The sequence below is a fragment of the Nerophis lumbriciformis genome, linkage group LG09, assembly GCF_033978685.3.
Source record: "Nerophis lumbriciformis linkage group LG09, RoL_Nlum_v2.1, whole genome shotgun sequence".
In the NCBI taxonomy this organism is placed as follows: Eukaryota; Metazoa; Chordata; class Actinopteri; order Syngnathiformes; family Syngnathidae; genus Nerophis; species Nerophis lumbriciformis.
The window spans coordinates 49,486,060-49,505,134 of NC_084556.2; the positions used below are offsets into that span (position 1 = coordinate 49,486,060).

General features: G+C 41.0%; 2 protein-coding genes across 2 annotated transcripts in view; one reads left to right on the plus strand and one right to left on the minus strand.

Annotated features, from left to right (window-relative positions):
• The window catches only part of LOC133607273 (uncharacterized), a 66,782-nt gene that overhangs the window by 5,591 nt on the left and 42,116 nt on the right, over window positions 1-19,075 (plus strand). The gene's annotated exons all lie outside the window — the stretch shown is intronic.
• LOC133607048 (uncharacterized) lies at window positions 4,480-12,721 on the minus strand. Its single transcript, XM_072913759.1, has 2 exons — window positions 12,002-12,721; window positions 4,480-5,186 (listed from the first exon to the last, which is right to left on the minus strand). Exons 1-2 carry the CDS (start codon window positions 12,642-12,644, stop codon window positions 4,480-4,482), a joined length of 1,350 nt encoding a protein of 449 aa, XP_072769860.1. The 5' UTR covers window positions 12,645-12,721.

A 19,075-nucleotide genomic window follows, 5' to 3' on the forward strand; every position in this document is an offset into this window, starting at 1 on the left:
CATCTCAACTGTCGTGCCATCCAGCGTTTCTGTGAAGTGTAAATAATTTCATTTTTCGAAACGTGCTGGTGTTTGGTTACAATTGAGCTTCTTTCAAAGCAGCGAAGTTGATGTAAGAAATACGTGCAAATTAAATGTTAAGATAAATTACTGCCAAAAGTTTTGTTCTTGGAAAAATAACCTTTAAAACTGAAAAATCTACTTTTCATGTTGAATATTGAAAAATACATCTGTGTACTTAAAATAAAAACAATCCACTCTGGTAATTATTTTGAAGACATTTTTATTTCTGTTTTCACTTTCATACAAATGTACATGTTGATATTAGAGTTGCTGTTTTTTCAGATTCAAATCTTTTATTTTGTAGTTTTAGACATTTAGGCCAAATTTAAGCTAGGAGCATGTCATCAACTGGGAGGGGCGTGGCATCATGGCAGACATCTTGGCAAAAAAAGATAGGCGAGTGCACCCTCACTAAGTGAGGCTCAGGAGGAACACAATGTAAGACACACATGTTTTATTCCAAGAATGTAAATAAAATAATTATTTTTTAAGAATTTTACAATTAAAAATAGGTCGGCATATATTTTATTGTGTGATCAAAATGTTAGTGATAATGTTTTGTCGAGTGGTTGCAATTCATCATTAAAAAGGAAAGAAGAAAAATACCAAGAAAAAAAAAGGAAAATCTAAAATGGAAAAAAAAAATTAAATAAGGAAAAGTAAAAATGCATAAATACACATTTATAAAATAAAGGAAAAAGACAAAAATAAGACAAAAATAAAAGAGTAAACAAATTAGAAAAAAAGAAGAAAAAAAGAAAAAAAGAAAAGCAGACAAAATGCTAAAAAGCAGAAAGAAATATAGAATAAAATTAAGAAAATGAAGATTAAGAAGAATAAAAAGGAAATAAAACAAATGCCAAAATCTTAATTTTAAAATGAAAACAAAAATAAAAAGATAAAAAACCAAAAAGAAGCAAAACTTTGAAAAAAGAGAACAATATAAAATTAGGGGGAAAAAAAGAAAAAGAAAAAAAGAAAAAGAGAATAAAAAAATAAAATACAGAATAATGGAACAAAAAGAAAAAGACAAAAAAAAAAATCGCAGAAAAATGGAAATGTAAAAAAAACACAACCAAAACTATAAAGATAGAAAATTGAGAGATGGAAAAATGCAGATACATACTTTTTTATTTTAATGAAAAAAAACTAAAAAAAGAAAAGAGCAAAGAGCAGGGAACAAACAATCACAGACATTAGTGCACTAAGGAGACTATGATCCAGACCTGTTCAACAGGCACAGCTGGCATATACAGCAGCCTGGTTGGCAACAGTGACAGGAAATAGACACCAAAATAAGAGCGCTGGACAGGAAAAGACCCAGAACACAGGAAGTTGATAACAAAGGACCATGACAGTTAGTACACAAATACAGTAATGTATCTGGGACAATACTACTTTGCTAACATATGCGTATTAAGTACACAGTACACATACTGAAGTGTACTGTCAGAAGTATTCCATTCCAGACACATTTATCTTCATTCAGTATAGATCACAGCAACAAAACAAAAAAGCTTTGAATATTAACTTGCGTATTAGACAGAAATGAAATAATAATGAAAGATTTTGGAATGAATTCACTCTTCAATGTCAAGAAGAGTCTTGGAAAAAACAAGACACTGAGAAGTTCTTTGCAGGATTCTGGAATCTTCTACCGTCTTCTCATCTGCAAATGTGAAACATAGGTCAGCCAAACACAAATAGGACACACACATATTCTTGTATTTGTTACCTTCTTGAGACCTCCGAAAAATGACTACATCTTTAGGACCACCCTTTCTAAACATATAAAGATGTGTAATTACAACATTAATAATGTATACTTAATATGCAAATATAAAAAAGGTAAACTTTTAGTAATTAACATTTTTTTTTTGGTAATAGGTTTTTAATCTTCATTATTTACTTTAAGTTATTAAAGTATGTCTCTATATACATATTTATTTATTTATTTATTTTTAATTAATTTTGGCCATTCAATTTTTTTACACACACTTGTTATTTCATAAGTTGACCAGAGGGGGAGCACTTTTAAAACCGACACACAGTCACCACCAGTGGTGCAAATGAGACATTCTCTATTAGTTGCAATGCTTTTCTCTATTGGGACCATGATTTTGGTCTTACGGTCCTCATATGGAAGGTACTTTTCCTTGTTGATGTCTCAAGAAAGGTAGAAATACAAGAACACACACACATATTCTTGTATTTGTTACCTTCTTGAGACCCGTGAAAAATGCCTACCTCTTGAGGACCAGCCTTTCTAGACATATAAAGATGTGTATTTACAACATTAATAATAAATACATACTATGCAAATATAAAAAAGGTAAGCTTTTAGTTAATTTTAAAAATATTTTGTTTGTAATTGGTTTTTAATCATCATTATTTAATTCAAGATATTACAGTATGTCTCTATATACATATTTATTTATTTATTTATATAAATTTTGCCCAAAGGGGGCGCATTTCAATTTCTTACACACACTTTTTATAACATATGTTGGCCAGAGGGGGAGAACTTAATTTTTTTACACACACTTGTTATTTCATATGTTGACCAGAGGGGGAGCACTTTTAAAACCAACACACAGTCAATTTGAAAAATCCCTCCTTTTTGGGACCACCCTCATTTTGATAGATTTCACCACCAGGGGTGCAAATGAGACATTCTCTATTAGATGCAATGCTTTTCTGTATTGGGGCCATGATTTGGGTCCTACGGTCCTCATATGGAAGGTACTTTTCCTTGTTGATGTCTCAAGAAGGGTAGAAATACAACAACACACACACACATATTCTTGTATTTGTTACCTTCTTGAGACCCGTGAAAAATGCCTACCTTTTGAGGATCACCCTTTCTAGACATATAAAGATTTTTATTTACAGCATTAATAATAAATACATACTATGTAAATATAAAAAAGGTAAGCTTTTAGTTATCTTTTTTACATTTTTTTTGCTTGTAATTGGTTTTTAACCTTCATTATTTAATTCAAGATATTATAGTATGTCTCTATATACATATTTATTTATTTATTTGTATTGATTTTGCCCAAAGGGGGCGCATTTCAATTTCTTACACACACGTATTATTACATATGTTGGCCAGAGGGGGAGAACTTACATTTTTTACACACACTTGTTATTTCATATGTTGACCAGAGGAGGAGCACTTTTAAAACCGACACACAGTCAATTTGAAAAATCCCTCCTTTTTGGGACCACCCTCATTTTGATAGATTCCACCACCAGGGGTGCAAATGAGACATTCTCTATTAGATGCAATGCTTTTCTGTATTGGGACCATGATTTGGGTCCTACGGTCCTCATATGGAAGGTACTTTTCCTTGTTGATGTCTCAAGAAGGGTAGAAATACAAGAACATACACACACATATTCTTGTATTTGTTACCTTCTTGAGACCCGTGAAAAATGCCTACCTCTTGAGGACCACCCTTTATAGACATATAAAGATTTTTATTTACAGCATTAATAATAAATACATACTATGTAAATATAAAAAAGGTAAGCTTTTAGTTATTTTTTTTAAATTTTTTGTTTGTAATTGGTTTTTAATCTTCATTATTTAATTCGAGTTATTACAGTATGTCTCTATATACATATTTATTTATTTATTTATTTGTATTAATTTTGCCCAAAGGAGGCACATTTTAATTTCGTACACACACTTATTATTACATATGTTGGCCAGAGGGGGAGAACTTAATTTTTTTACACACACTTGTTATTTCATATGTTGACCAGAGGGGAAGCAATTTTAAAACCGACACACAGTCAATTTGAAAAATCCCTCCTTTTTGGGACCACCCTCATTTTGATAGATTTCACCACCAGGGGTGCAAATGAGACATTCTCTATTAGATGCAATGCTTTTCTGTATTGGGGCCATGATTTGGGTCCTACGGTCCTCATATGGAAGCTACTTTTCCTTGTTGATGTCTCAAGAAGGGTAGAAATACAACAACACACACACATATTCTTGTATTTGTTACCTTCTTGAGACCCGTGAAAAATGCCTACCTCTTGAGGATCACCCTTTCTAGATATATAAAGATTTTTATTTACAGCATTAATAATAAATACATACTATGTAAATATAAAAAAGGTAAGCTTTTACTTATCTTTTTTAAATTTTTTTGCTTGTAATTGGTTTTTAATCTTCATTATTTAATTCAAGATATTATAGTATGTCTCTATATACATATTTATTTATTTGTATTAATTGACCACCCTCATTTTGATAGATTTCACCACCAGACATTCTCTATTAGATGCAATGCTTTTCTCTATTGGGACCATGATTTGGGTCTTACGGTCCTCATATGGAAGGTACTTTTCCTTGTTGATGTCTCAAGAAGGGTAGAAATAAAAGAACACACACACACACACTCACACGTAGTCCACGTTGGACGAGGCGCTCTTGGCGGACACAAACTTGGCGGGCGCGTAGGGGCGCCTGTCGCTGGGGGGGCAGTTGTTGCAGAGAATCCCCCCCCCCAGCAGCAGCATGGCGGCCGAGCCCCAGCCGATGTAGAGCGCGGCGCCGAGCTCCCGCCTCTGAGCGGCGGTCACCAGCGGGTTGTAGAAGTCCCGGATGACGGTGTGGGCCGACCACGACACGGGGATCATGACGAGCAGGGCGCCGATGACGAACATGACGCCCGCCACGATGCACGCTTTGGCCTTGGCCGTCTCGTCCTCCACGCAGTTGGTGCACTTCCCGCCGGCCGCCGCCACCAGAACGCCCAACACGCCCACCATCACCGAGACCACCACCATGGCGCGGGCCGCCTGCAGGTCCTGCGGCAGCGCCAGCATGGAGTCGTAGACCTTGCACTGCATCTGGCCCGTGCTCTGCACCACGCAGGTCATCCACAGGCCCTCCCAGATCACCTGCGCCGTCACGATGTTGGCGCCGACGAACGCCGTCACCCGCCACATGGGCAGGGCGCACGTGACGATGGCGCCCAACCAGCCCATGAAGGCCAGCAGCACGGCCAGCATCTGGAGGCCCTGAGACGCCATCGCCGACGCTTGGGGATCCAAAGTGATGTTTGCTGCCGACTCTCGGTCTCGTACGACGTCGAGGGGCGGAGCTTGTGAGCTCGCACACAATAGACGAAAACTGAGACCTGTGGGGTTTTTTTTTTTTTTGGTTTTCTTCCTCCTTTTCTTCTTTGTTTTCACACCCGAGCTTTGTCACCTGCAGCGAGGATCCACAATGGCCCACCTGTGCATGCGCACACACACACACACACACACACACACACACACACACACACACACGCACGCACTCCCACAGCAGTGTCGCCTTGAGCAAACACTTGATGTGAGAGTTTCGGTGTTTTTATTCAAACTGAGGTACAAACCCCGTTTCCATATGAGTTGGGAAATTGTGTTAGATGTAAATATAAACGGAATACAATGATTTGCAAATCCTTTTCAACCCATATTCAGTTGAATATGCTACAAAGACAACATATTTGATGTTCAAACTGATAAACTTTTTTTTTTTTTTTTGCAAATAATCATTAACTTTAGAATTTGATGCCAGCAACACGTGACAAAGAAGTTGGGAAAGGTGGCAATAAATACTGATAAAGTTGAGGAATGCTCATCAAACACTTATTTGGAACATCCCACAGGTGTGCAGGCTAATTGGGAACAGGTGGGTGCCATGATTGGGTATAAAAACAGCTTCCCAAAAAAATCCTCAGTCTTTCACAAGAAAGGATGAGGCGAGGTACACCCCTTTGTCCACAACTGCGTGAGCAAATAGTCAAACAGTTTAAGACATACTTGCCAACCTTGAGACCTCCGATTTCGGGAGGTGGGGGGAGGGGTGGGCGTGGTCGGGGTGGGACGGGGGCGTGGTTGGGGGCGTGGCTAAAAGGGGAGGAGTATATTTACAGCTAGAATTCACCAAGTCAAGTATTTCATATATATATATATATATATATATATATATATATATATATATATATATATATATATATATATATACATATATATATATATACATATATATATATATATATATATATAAGAAATACTTGACGTTCAGTGAATTCTAGCTATATATATATATATATATATATATATATATATATATACATATATATATATATACATATATATATATATATATATATATATATATATATATATATATATATATATAAAAGAAATACTTGAATTTCAGTGTTCATTTATTTACATACATACACACACATATGCACTAGATGGCAGTTCAGTGAGTTCTAGCTATATGTATATGTATATATATATATATATATATATATATATATATATATATATATTTATTTTATCATATATATATTTTTTTTTTATTATATATATATATATACATATATATATACATATATATATATATATATATATATATATATATATATATATATATATATATATATATATATATATATATATAAAAGAAATACTTGAATTTCAGTGTTCATTTATTTACATACATACACACACATATGCACTAGATGGCAGTATTGTCCTGTTTAAGAGTGTCACAACATTGCTGTTTACGGCAGACGAACTGCTTTACGGTATACAAAAAAGTGACTGCTGTTGTTGTGTGTTGTTGCCACGCTGGGAGGACGTTAATGAAACTGCCTAACAATAAACCCACATAAGAAACCAAGAACTCGCCTTCCATCATTCTATAGTTATAACGTAATTGGGCAGGTATGCTTTTTTATATTGTGGAGGACCTGAGTCCGCCTGAATTTCGGGAGATTTTCGGGAGAAAATTTGTCCCGGGAGGTTTTCGGGAGAGGCGCTGAATTTCGGGAGTCTCCCGGAAAATCCGGGAGGGTTGGCAAGTATGGTTTAAGAACAACGTTTCTCAAAGTGCAATTGCAAGAAATGTAGGGATTTCAACATCTACGGTCCATAATATCATCAAAAGGTTCAGAGAATCTGGAGAAGTCACTGCACGTAAGCGGCATGGCCGGAAACCAACATTGAATGACCGTGACCTTCGATTCCTCAGACGGCACTGTATCAAAAACAAACATCAATCTCTAATAGAGATGATAAATGCGTTAAAATGTAATATCGGAAATTATTGGCATCGTTTTGTTTTCTTTTCTTTTCTTTAAATTAAATCAACATAAAAAACACAAGATACACTTACAATTAGTGCACCCACCCGAAAAACCTCCCTCCCCCATTTACACTCATTCACACAAAAGGGTTGTTTCTTTCTGTTATTAATATTGTGGTTCCTACATTATATATCAATATATATCAATACAGTCTGCAAGGGATACAGTCCGTAAGCACACATGATTGTGCGTGCTGCTGGTCCACTAATAGTACTAACCTTTAACAGTTAATTTTACTCATTTTCATTAATTACTAGTTTCTATGTTACTGTTTTTATATTGTTTTACTTTCTTTTTTATTCAAGAAAATGTTTTTATTTTATTTATCTTGTTTTATTTTATTTTTATTTTTTTTAAATACCTTATCTTCACCATACCTGGTTGTCCAAATTAGGCATAATAATGTGTTAATTCCACGACTGTATATATCGGTTGATATCGGTATCGGTTGATATCGGTATCGGTAATTAAAGAGTTGGACAATATCAGAATATCGGATATCGGCAAAAAGCCATTATCGGACATCACTAATCTCTAAAGGATATCACCACATGGGCTCAGGAACACTTCAGAAAACCACTGTCAGTAAATACAGTTAGTCGTTACATCTGTAAGTGCAAGTTAAAGCTCTACTATGCAAAGCGAAAGCCATTTATCAACAACATCCAGAAACGCCGCCCGAGATCATCTAAGATGGACTCATGCAAAGTGGAAAAGTGTTCTGTGGTCTGACGAGTCCACATTTCAAATTGTTTTTGGAAATATTCGACATCGTGTCATCCGGACCAAAGGGGAAGCGAACCATCCAGACTGTTATCGACGCAAAGTTCAAAAGCCAGCATCTGTGATGGTATGGGGGTGCATTAGTGCCCAAGGCATGGGTAACTTACACATCTGTGAAGGCACCATTAATGCTGAAAGGTACATACAGGTTTTGGAAGAACATATGCTGCCATCTAAGCGCCGTCTTTTTCATGAACGCCCCTGCTTATTTCAGCAAGACAATGCCAAGCCACATTCAGCACGTGTTACAACAGCGTGGCTTCGTTAAAAAAAAGAGTGCGGGTACTTTCCTGGTCCCGCCTGCAGTCCAGACCTGGCTCCCATCGAAAATGTGTGGCGCATTATGAAGCGTAAAATACGACAGCGGAGACCCCGGACTGTTGAACGACTGAAGCTCTACATAAAACAAGAATGGGAAAGAATTCCACTTTCAAAGCTTCAACAATTAGTTTCCTCAGTTCCCAATCGTTTATTGAATGTTGTTCAAAGAAAAGGTGATGTAACACAGTGGTGAACATGCCCTTTCCCAACTACCTAGTTAATTAATATTTGCAAAAAAAAAAAAAATATTTTATGAGTTTGAACATCAAATATGTTGTCTTTGTTTTGCATTTGTCATGTCTGTGTAATCATGTTTTGTTTAGTTATTGGACTCTTTAGTTTCTGGCTTTTCACTCCCTTGTCTTGTTTCCATGGTTACCCATTAGTTTCACCTGTTCCACGTTTGGACTCATTGTGCACTCTTGTTTGTCACCATAGCAACCCATTAGTTTTCACCTGCCCTCACGACTCACGCACCTGTCTTTAATCATGTCATTATTATTTAAACCCATTGTTGCCAGGAAGTCTCCCTGGCGACATCATACCCCTGACTTTCTGCTTCTCACTCTGTTTACCTCTGCGCACTTCATGCCATGTCGAGTAAGTTTTTTTTCGATTCATGCCACAGTTAGCGACTTTTGTTCATGTACATAGTTTTTTGCCCACGTGCAAGTCTTTTTGTTTCGTTAGTCAAGTTTGTACTTCCGCCTTGAGCGCACTTTTTGTTCCTTTGTTAGTGTAAAATAAATATTGTCTTCACCTTCACGCCATGTCTGGTCCAAATGTTCATTTGCACCACGGGAGAACAAACCACGCCATAGTCCAAGTCTTGACAGCATTCAATTGAATATGGGTTAGAGATGCGCGGATAGGCAATTATTTCATCCGCAACCGCATCAGAAAGTCGTCAACCATCCGCCATCCACCCGATGTAACATTTGATCAGAACCGCACCCGCCCGTTGTTATATATCTAATATAGACGATGCAAGGCATTAGTGAGGTTATAAAGCTTTTGCCTGTTAAAGAAAGGAGACTGATCCAATGCATCACAGACATTCGCGTGCCACGCTGTCATGACCCAGACGCACACCAGTGCGCAATCATATGGGAGCCGCGCTGAGCGCACCTCCAAGCGCGTCTCGCTGCCGGCGACGGCCGGGTATGGGCCCGACGCTCCAGCGCCATCCATTTTCAGGGCTAGTTGATTCGGCAGGTGGGTTGTTACACACTCCTTAGCAGGTTCCGACGTCCATGGCCACCGTCCTGCTGTCTATATCAACCAGGGTGAGCCCCACCCCTTTCGTGAGCGCACTGCGCGCGGAGTGACCCCTGTTACAAGCCCCCGGCCACGGGGGTGGCGGCTGCTTACCTGCTGCGCGTGACGCCGGCCGCGGCGAAGGCGGACGAGGCGGGGTGTCGGTGCGGTGGGCACGGTGGTGACCCTGGACGTGCGTCAGGCCCTTCTCGCGGATCGCCTCAGCTACGGCTCCCGGTGGGGCCCTCTCGGGGGAAGGGGCCTCGGTCCCAGACCCCGGCGAGGCGTCCCTTCTCCGCTCCGTAAAAGTGTCCATCTCTTTTTTTTTTTTCTTCTGTTGTGGCATATGCTGCAGGTGCCTGCTCGTTTTTCGTATGTGGGTAACAACATTTAACTATGTATATATATTTCCCAATTGGTTTAACTGCCACCCGCCTGAATCTATTTAAAATCTAATTTTTTTTAATTTCAACCGCCCGACCCGACCCGACCCGACCCGACCCGACCCGACCCGACCCGCGGATAAAATCTAATTTTTTTTTATTTCATCCGCCCGATCCGCGGATAATCCGCGGACCCCGCGGTTGTGCCCGCAAACCGCGCATCTCTAATATGGGTTGAAAAGGATTTGCAAATCATTGTATTCCGTTTATATTTACATCTAACACAATTTCCCAACTCATATGGAAACGGGGTTTGTAATATAAAAAAAAAAAATATATATATATATATATATATTAGAGATGCGCGGTTTGCGGGCACAACCGCGGAGTCCGCGGATTATCCGCGGATCGGGCGGATGAAATTTAAAAAAATTAGATTTTATCCGCGGGTCGGGTCGGGTCGGGCGGTTGAAAAAAATTAGATTTTAAATAGATTCAGGCTGGTGGCAGTTAAATCAATTCGGAAATATATATACATAGTTAAATGTTGTTACCCACATACGAAAAACGAGCAGGCACCTGCAGCATATGCCACAACAGAAGAAAAAAAAAAAAAGAGATGGACACTTTTACGGAGCGGAGAAGGCCCCCGACGCCTCGCCGGGGTCCGGGACCGAGGCCCCTTCCCCCGAGAGGGCCCCACCGGGAGCCGTAGCTGAGGCGATCCGCGAGAAGGGCCCGACGCACGTCCAGGGTCACCACCGCGCCCACCGCACCGACACCCCGCCTCGTCCGCCTTCGCCGCGGCCGGCGTCACGCGCAGCAGGTAAGCAGCTTACCTGCCCGCCACCCCCGTGGCCGGGGGCTCGTAACAGGGGTCACTCCGCGCGCTCCGCCCGCGCAGCTTACCTGCCCGCGCAGCTTACCTGCCCGCCACCCCTGTTGCCGGGGGCGCGTAACAGGGGTCACTCCGCGCGCAGTGCGCTCACGAAAGGGGTGGGGCTCACCCTGGTTGATATAGACAGCAGGACGGTGGCCATGGAAGTTGGAACCCGCTAAGGAGTGTGTAACAACCCACCTGCCGAATCAACTAGCCCTGAAAATGGATGGCGCTGGAGCGTCGGGCCCATATACCCGGCCGTCGCCGGCAGCGAGACGCGCTTGGAGGTGCGCTCAGCGCGGCTCCCATATGATTGCGCACTGGTGTGCGTCTGGGTCGTGACAACATGGCACGCGAATGTCTGTGCTGCATTGGATCAGTCTCCTTTCTTTAACAGGCAAAAGCTTTATAACCTCACTAATGCCTTGCATCGTCTATATTAGATATATAACAACGGGCGGGTGCGGGCGGATGGCGGGCAGATGCGGTTCTGATCAAATGTTAGATCGGGTGGATTGCGGATGGTTGACGACTTTCTGATGCGGTTGCGGATGAAATAATTGCCTATCCGCGCATCTCTAATATATATATTTTTATATTACAAACCCCGTATATATATATATATATATATATATATATATGTATATATTATATAAAAAAAATATTTTGATAAAAATAAAAAAAGCCTGCGTCTTCTTGATTGTTCGCGTTCATTGAACAACGAACATTCACGAGTTCATAACGTGTGAATAAAACATTCTGAGTATTTACTCGAGCAGACACTGTAACTTGTTGGGCGAACCAAGAAACGTTTGTGTGCCGCACCTAAACCTGACCAACAAGAAACACTGCTGCCCTCTTTTCACTAACGGCAACCTCTGTGCGTGTGTGTGTGTGTGTGTGTGTGTGTGTGTGTGTGTGTGTGTGTGTGTGTGTGTGTGTGTGTGTGGGTGTGTGTGTGCAAAGAAAAAGGGGTGCGGTGTGATTTGTTAACAAAATATTTATTTACGTGAAACATCAGCAATAAGAAATCATGTTTCAAAAGGATTGGTAATAAGAACAACGTTTGTACAAATATGGTGCGCGTATACAAAACAACTTCCTGTCCGACTATAATGTCCCAGTAAACATTTCGTCCTCTTTTCCTTACACAAAGTCTTTGCCGGACGCCGGCGCCGAGGCATCGGAGCGCGCGGCGCTGTAGCGAGCCGTGTAGGACTCCTCGCCCTTGGCGGGGCAGTTGCAGCACAGCATGCCTCCCCCGATGATCATCAGGGCGGCCGCCCCCCAGCCGATGTAGAGCGCCGCCCCCAGCTCTCTCTTCTGGGCGCTGACCACCAGCGGGTTGTAGAAGTCTCGGATCACGCTGTGCGCCGTCCAACACACGGGGACCAGGCAGAGGACGCCGGCGATGATGAAGACCGCGCCGGCGGCGATGGCCACCTTGGTCTTGGAGGCCGGGTTCTTCACGCAGTTGGTGCATTTCCCCCCGGCCACCGCCAGCAGGATGGCCATGACGCCCACCACGATGGAGATGACCATGAGGGCGCGGGCGGCCTGCAGGTCGGAGGTGAGCGCCAGCATGGAGTCGTAGACCTTGCACTGCATCTGCCCCGTGCTCTGCACCACGCAGCTCATCCACACGCCCTCCCACATGGTCTGCGAGGTGACGATGTTGCTGCCGATGAACGCCGTCACCCTCCACATGGGGAGGGCGCACGTGACGATGGCCCCGATCCAGCCGAGGATCCCCAGGGCGGCGCCCAGGATTTGGAAGCCCGCTGACACCATGGCTCTTCCTCCGTCTGCTTTTTTGTTTTTGTCTCTGAGGTGGCTGAGTCTGCAATGTGGGGGGAGGATTCGGAGGAGAGCAGGTACATATCACTTCTCTGAAAGGGGCGGGGCCAAAGCCAAATCACAGGGTCCACCCCCAGTCGGGCCAGAACCTGTTAGTCCGGCCGCCTCGGCGAGCACACTTGACAATAACAAATAACAACAGCCCCTTTTAATGCCCCCCCCCCCCCCCCCCCCAGCACCCTCAACCCAACCCCCGCCCACCTCAGGTTTCACCTTAAGGTGCAGGAGTGACTCACTCTGTTAAATAACACCGCCTTGCCAAATATGGTCACGTCCTGGGCCGCCGCTGTGACGCACAAACAAATATGTTGCGTCTCAATTACAAACCCCGTTTCCATATGAGTTGGGAAATTGTGTTAGATGTAAATATAAACGGAATATTTGCAAATCCTTTTCAACCCATATTCAGTTGAATGCACTACAAAGACAACATATTTGATGTTCAAACTCATAAACTTTATTTTTTTTTTGCAAATAATAATTAACTTAGAATTTCATGGCTGCAACACGTGCCAAAGTAGTTGGGAAAGGGCATGTTCACCACTGTGTTACATGGCCTTTCCTTTTAACAACACTCAGTAAACGTTTGGGAACTGAGGAGACACATTTTTGAAGCTTTTCAGGTGGAATTCTTTCCCATTCTTGCTTGATGTACAGCTTAAGTTGTTCAACAGTCCGGGGGTCTCCCTTGTGGTATTTTAGGCTTCATAATGCGCCACACATTTTCAATGGGAGACAGGTCTGGACGACAGGCAGGCCAGTCTAGTACCTGCACTCTTTTACTATGAAGCCACGTTGATGTAACACGGGCTTCATAGTACATGATGTCTTGCTGAAATAAGCAGGGGCGTCCATGGTAACGTTGCTTGGATGGCAACATATGTTGCTCCAAAACCTGTATGTACCTTTCAGCATTAATGGTGCCTTCACAGATGTGTAAGTTACCCATGTCTTGGGCACTAATACACCCCCATACCATCACAGATGCTGGCTTTTCAACTTTGCGCCTATAACAATCCGGATGGTTCTTTTCCTCTTTGGTCCGGAGGACACGACGTCCACAGTTTCCAAAAACAATTTGAAATGTGGACTCGTCAGACCACAGAACACTTTTCCACTTTGTATCAGTCCATCTTAGATGAGCTCAAGCAACAGCGAAGCCGACGTCGTTTCTGGGTGTTGTTGATAAACGGTTTTCGCCTTGCATAGGAGAATTTTAACTTGCACTTACAGGTGTAGCGACCAACTGTAGTTACTGACAGTGGATTTCTAAAGTGTTCCTGAGCCCATGTGGTGATGTCCTTTACACACTGATGTCGCTTGTTGATGAAGTACAGCCTGAGGGATCGAAGGTCACGGGCTTAGCTGCTTACGTGCAGCGATTTCTCCAGATTCTCTGAAGCCTTTGATGATATTACGGACCGTAGATGGTGAAATCCCTAAATTCCTTGCAATAGCTGGTTGAGAAAGGTTTTTCTTAAACTGTTCAACAATTTGCTGACGCATTTGTTGACAAAGTGGTGACCCACGCCTGACATTCCCAAATCATTTTTTTAGATCTTTACGATGGAAAGTGTAGCTGCCATTATGATGTGCAGTGATGTTTTCTAATGACCGGAAGTCTTGAACTATACAAAGTATTTCAATGGTTGGAATCTGCGCTTTTGCATGATATACTAGTTACTTTAGCGCCGCCCTAGTGGCTCTCTGAAGCTTTTTAAAAAATGTATGAAAAATGGAAAAAGATGAGGGGAAAAAAATCTATTTTTTGTTTTAATATGGTTTCTGTAGGAGGACAAACATGACACAAGCCTCCCTAATTGTTACAAAGCACACTGTTTATATTAAACATGCTTCACTGATTCGAGTATTTGGCGAGCGCCGTTTTTGTCCTACTAATTTTGGCGGTCCTTGAACTCACCGTAGTTTGTTTACATGTATAACTTTCTCCGACTTCCTAGGACGTGTTTTTATCCTTTTTCTGTCTCATTTTGTCCGCCAAACTTTTAATTTTGTGCATGAATGCACAAAGGTGAGTTTTGTCGATGTTATTGACATGTGTAGAGTGCTAATCAGACATGTTTGGTCACTGCATGACTGCAAGCTAATCGATGCTAACATGCTATTTAGGCTAGCTATATGTACATATTGCATCATTATGCCTCGGTTTGTAGCTATATTTGAGGTCATTTAGTTTCCTCTAAGTCCTCTTAATTAGGGCCCGCATGGCCCATTGTAAAAGGAATCCCAACGGGAGTCCTTTTGCAATGGGACATAAGGACCTATTGTTTTTCTAAGGTTTTATTATTATTCCGCCGCCTCTTTGAGCACTAATTTGACCCACTTAACATGCTTCAAAACTCACCATATTTGACCCACACATCAGGACCTGCGTAAATTGTCTTTTAATAAAAAAAACGAACCCCAAAACTCAAAATTGCGCTCTAGCGCCCCCCTAGAAAGAAAACTGCTTATAACTCCCAGTACGAATGTTGTAGAGACATGAAACAAAAACCTCTATGTAGGGCTCACTTAGCCCTACTTTTCATTAATTAATTTCCTCGGGCAAAAATCAACAGGAAGTTGGCAATTCCCCCTTCAAGACAAAAATGTACTAAAAACAGTCACTTTTGCCTCTTTGAGCTGTAATTTGACCCCCTTAACATGCTTCAAAACTCACCGAACTGAACACACACATCAGGACTGGCAAAAATTGCGATCTAATAAAAAAAAAACCTAACCCCAAATCTCAAAATTGCGCTCTAGCGCAATTTTTGAATAAAACGCAGAAAAAACTGCTCCTCGGAAGAAAAAAATGACAAAACTGCCTGTAACTCCCACTGGGAAGGTCGGAGAGACATGAAACAAAAACCTCTATGTAGGTCTCACTTAGACCTACATTTCATAAATTGACAACCCCCAGCAAAAATCAACAGGAAGTTTGCTATTCCCCCTTCAAAACAAAATTTTTGTAAAAACCGGTCACCTTTCTTCAAAATCTATCTCCTCTGAGCGCGTTTGTCGTTTCGGCTTCAAACTAACACAGGAGAGAGATTAAACCCTTGTGATTAAAAGTATAGATGGGCTTTTTAATAACTGCTCCGGTTTTGATTTTATGACCCTTCAAAGACCCGCTGCGCTGCTGTTTTTTTAAGATGGCTGCTTAAAAGCAGGAAGCACCAGCGTGCCCACACAATGCAGACAAGGTAGGTACACTAGACAAAAGTATTGGGACAATTCTGACTAAAAGTAGACAAAAGTTTTGGGACACTTATGACTACCAATGGACAAAGGTATTGGGACAGTTAGGACTAAAAGTAGACAACAGTATTGGGAAACTTAGGACTACCACTGGACAAAAGTATTGGGACACCTACACTGGCCAAAAGTATTGGGACACTTAGGACTACAACTTGACAAAAGTATTGGGACACTTAGGACTAAAACTGGACAATAGTATTGGGACACTTAGGACTAGCACCTGCCAAATACGCGGGCCCGACCAATGCTGCTTGCAGCTTTAATTCAATGTATATCTCATGACACACTATCTGTATGTAATATGGCTTTTAATTTTTTGCGGCTCCAGACTGATTTGTTTTTGTATTTTTGGTCCAATATGGCTCTTTCAACATTTTGGGTTGCCGACCCCTGACATAGGTAACATGGACATGTTAGGACTGAAATGGGACAACAGGTGGTTGTCCAAATCTGACGGGGAAAAATGTTGGATGCAGGATAAAGTGACAGAAATTGACTGACAGAAATTGACATTTTTGCATTGTATTATACATCAGGAAGTGTTGTGTAAGACCGTGTTAAAAATAAAACCATCAAAAGCAATCTGCTTTTGTATAAAGTTAAGTCAGGTTAAATGACATTATTATTAATATTATTATTATTTATCTTACGGTACATCAAAAATAATTATAAAATATTGTCGTTGATATATATATTGAAATATTGTCGGTATGGCCCTCCAGCAATGCTCGGGTTGCTCATGCGCATACTTGCCAACCCTCCCGAATTTTCCGGGAGACTCCCGAAATTCAGCGCCTCTCCCCGAAAACCTCCCGGGACAAATATTCTCCCGAAAATCTCCCGATTTTCAGCCGGAGCTGGAGGCCACGCCCCCTCCAGCTCCATGCGGACCTGAGTGAGGACAGCCTTTTTTCACGACGGGAGGACAACAGGGTGACAAGAACTAAATCATCCAGACTTGTCATGACTTGGTCTTGGGTGTTTGCTTTTCCAGAATGCAACGGAAAGTTGGCTCGGGCGAGACGGGAATGTAAGTACATTTTTATTTAACACTACAACTACAAAACAAGGAAGTAAACAAAAGGCGCGCACAATGGCGGAGAACAAACTATGAAAAACAAAAAGACTATAAACATGGAACAAAAACTTACTTTGGCATGGGACATGAAGCAGGATCTTAGAGGATAAAGAGTGTACAGAAGCAGAAATGTGGAGAGTATAAATGCGGGGATGTCACCAGAAAGAACAAACTGAAAACACTGAACTTAAATACTACAGACATGATTAACGAAAACAGGTGCGTGACTCAAAACGTGAAACAGGTGCGTGACGTAACAGGTGAAAACTAATGGGTTGCTATGGTGATAATCAAGAGTGCACAATGAGTCCAAACGTGGAACAGGTGAAACTAATGGGGTAATCATGGAAACAAGACAAGGGAGTGAAAAGCCAGAAACTAAAGAGTCCTATAACTAAACAAAACATGACTTAAAACAAAACATGATTACACAGACATGACAGACTAGAGATAAATTGTATTATTATGTTTATCTTACCTAAAAATAAATATATTTATTAATTAAAAAAAAAGAAAAACTAAATACATTTTTACTATATTTTGCTAAAAACATCTAAATTAATTGTATTTTTATTTTTATTTTTTCTGACTTCTTATTACATCCAGGCATTAGAATTATACATTAAAATAAACATATTTGAAATAATTAATTTTAAATGATCATAATAATTCATTTAAAATGACCATATTTAATTATTAAAATAATTGCTTGTTTATCAACAACTTTAGCATTTTATTCATTACATTTTGAAGCTCTCAGAAGCCAAGTTATGTTATATTCCTTAAGATTTATTTATGCAAGTTTGAAGTATCAATTATCTAAACACAGTTTTGTTTGCATATTTTCAGGATATATATATACAGGTAAAAGCCAGTAAATTAGAATATTTTGAAAAACTTGATTTATTTCAGTAATTGCATTCAAAAGGTGTAACTTGTACATTGCATTTATTCATTGCACACAGACTGATGCATTCAAATGTTTATTTCATTTAATTTTGATGATTTGAAGTGGCAACAAATGAAAATCCAAAATTCCGTGTGTCACAAAATTAGAATATTACTTAAGGCTAATACAAAAAAGGGATTTTTAGAAATGTTGGCCAACTGAAAAGTATGAAAATGAAAAATATGAGCATGTACAATACTCAATACTTGGTTGGAGCTCCTTTTGCCTCAATTACTGCGTTAATGCGGCGTGGCATGGAGTCGATGAGTTTCTGGCACTGCTCAGGTGTTATGAGAGCCCAGGTTGCTCTGATAGTGGCCTTCAACTCTTCTGCGTTTTTGGGTCTGGCATTCTGCATCTTCCTTTTCACAATACCCCACAGATTTTCTATGGGGCTAAGGTCAGGGGAGTTGGCGGGCCAATTTAGAACAGAAATACCATGGTCCGTAAACCAGGCACGGGTAGATTTTGCGCTGTGTGCAGGCGCCAAGTCCTGTTGGAACTTGAAATCTCCATCTCCATAGAGCAGGTCAGCAGCAGGAAGCATGAAGTGCTCTAAAACTTGCTGGTAGACGGCTGCGTTGACCCTGGATCTCAGGAAACAGAGTGGACCGACACCAGCAGATGACATGGCACCCCAAACCATCACTGATGGTGAAAACTTTACACTAGACTTCAGGCAACGTGGATCCTGTGCCTCTCCTGTCTTCCTCCAGACTCTGGGACCTCGATTTCCAAAGGAAATGCAAAATTTGCATGGTTGGGTGATGGTTTGGGGTGCCATGTCATCTTAAAGCTGAGTTGAAAAACCACCAGAGACAGAATAGGTATTTTGTTGTATATTCTCAAAGCTTTGCCAATATACATTTTGATTGAGACCAGTCTAACCCTAGAACATTCTATTGCGCCTCCCAAAAATGGTCTGTCTTCCCGATCCCACCACCCTCTCTCTCGTCCCATCTCTGTAGACAAAACAAATGCTAGTCAAAACACATTCCAAAGAACTCAAGGTTAACACACAGTTTACTTGCAGACAGAGCATCAAGAGAAGAAATGGAAAACACGAGCTGTTTTCAA

Coding starts and splice junctions, on each gene's coding strand:
- LOC133607048 (XM_072913759.1), bottom strand. CDS start 12,644: ATGGTGTCAGCGGGCTTCCAAATCCTGGGCGCCGCCCTGGGGATCCTC. Junction 5,187..12,001: donor GTCCGGCAAAGACTTTGTGT/AAGGAAAAGAGG, acceptor CGAGCTCACAAG/CTCCGCCCCTCGACGTCGTA.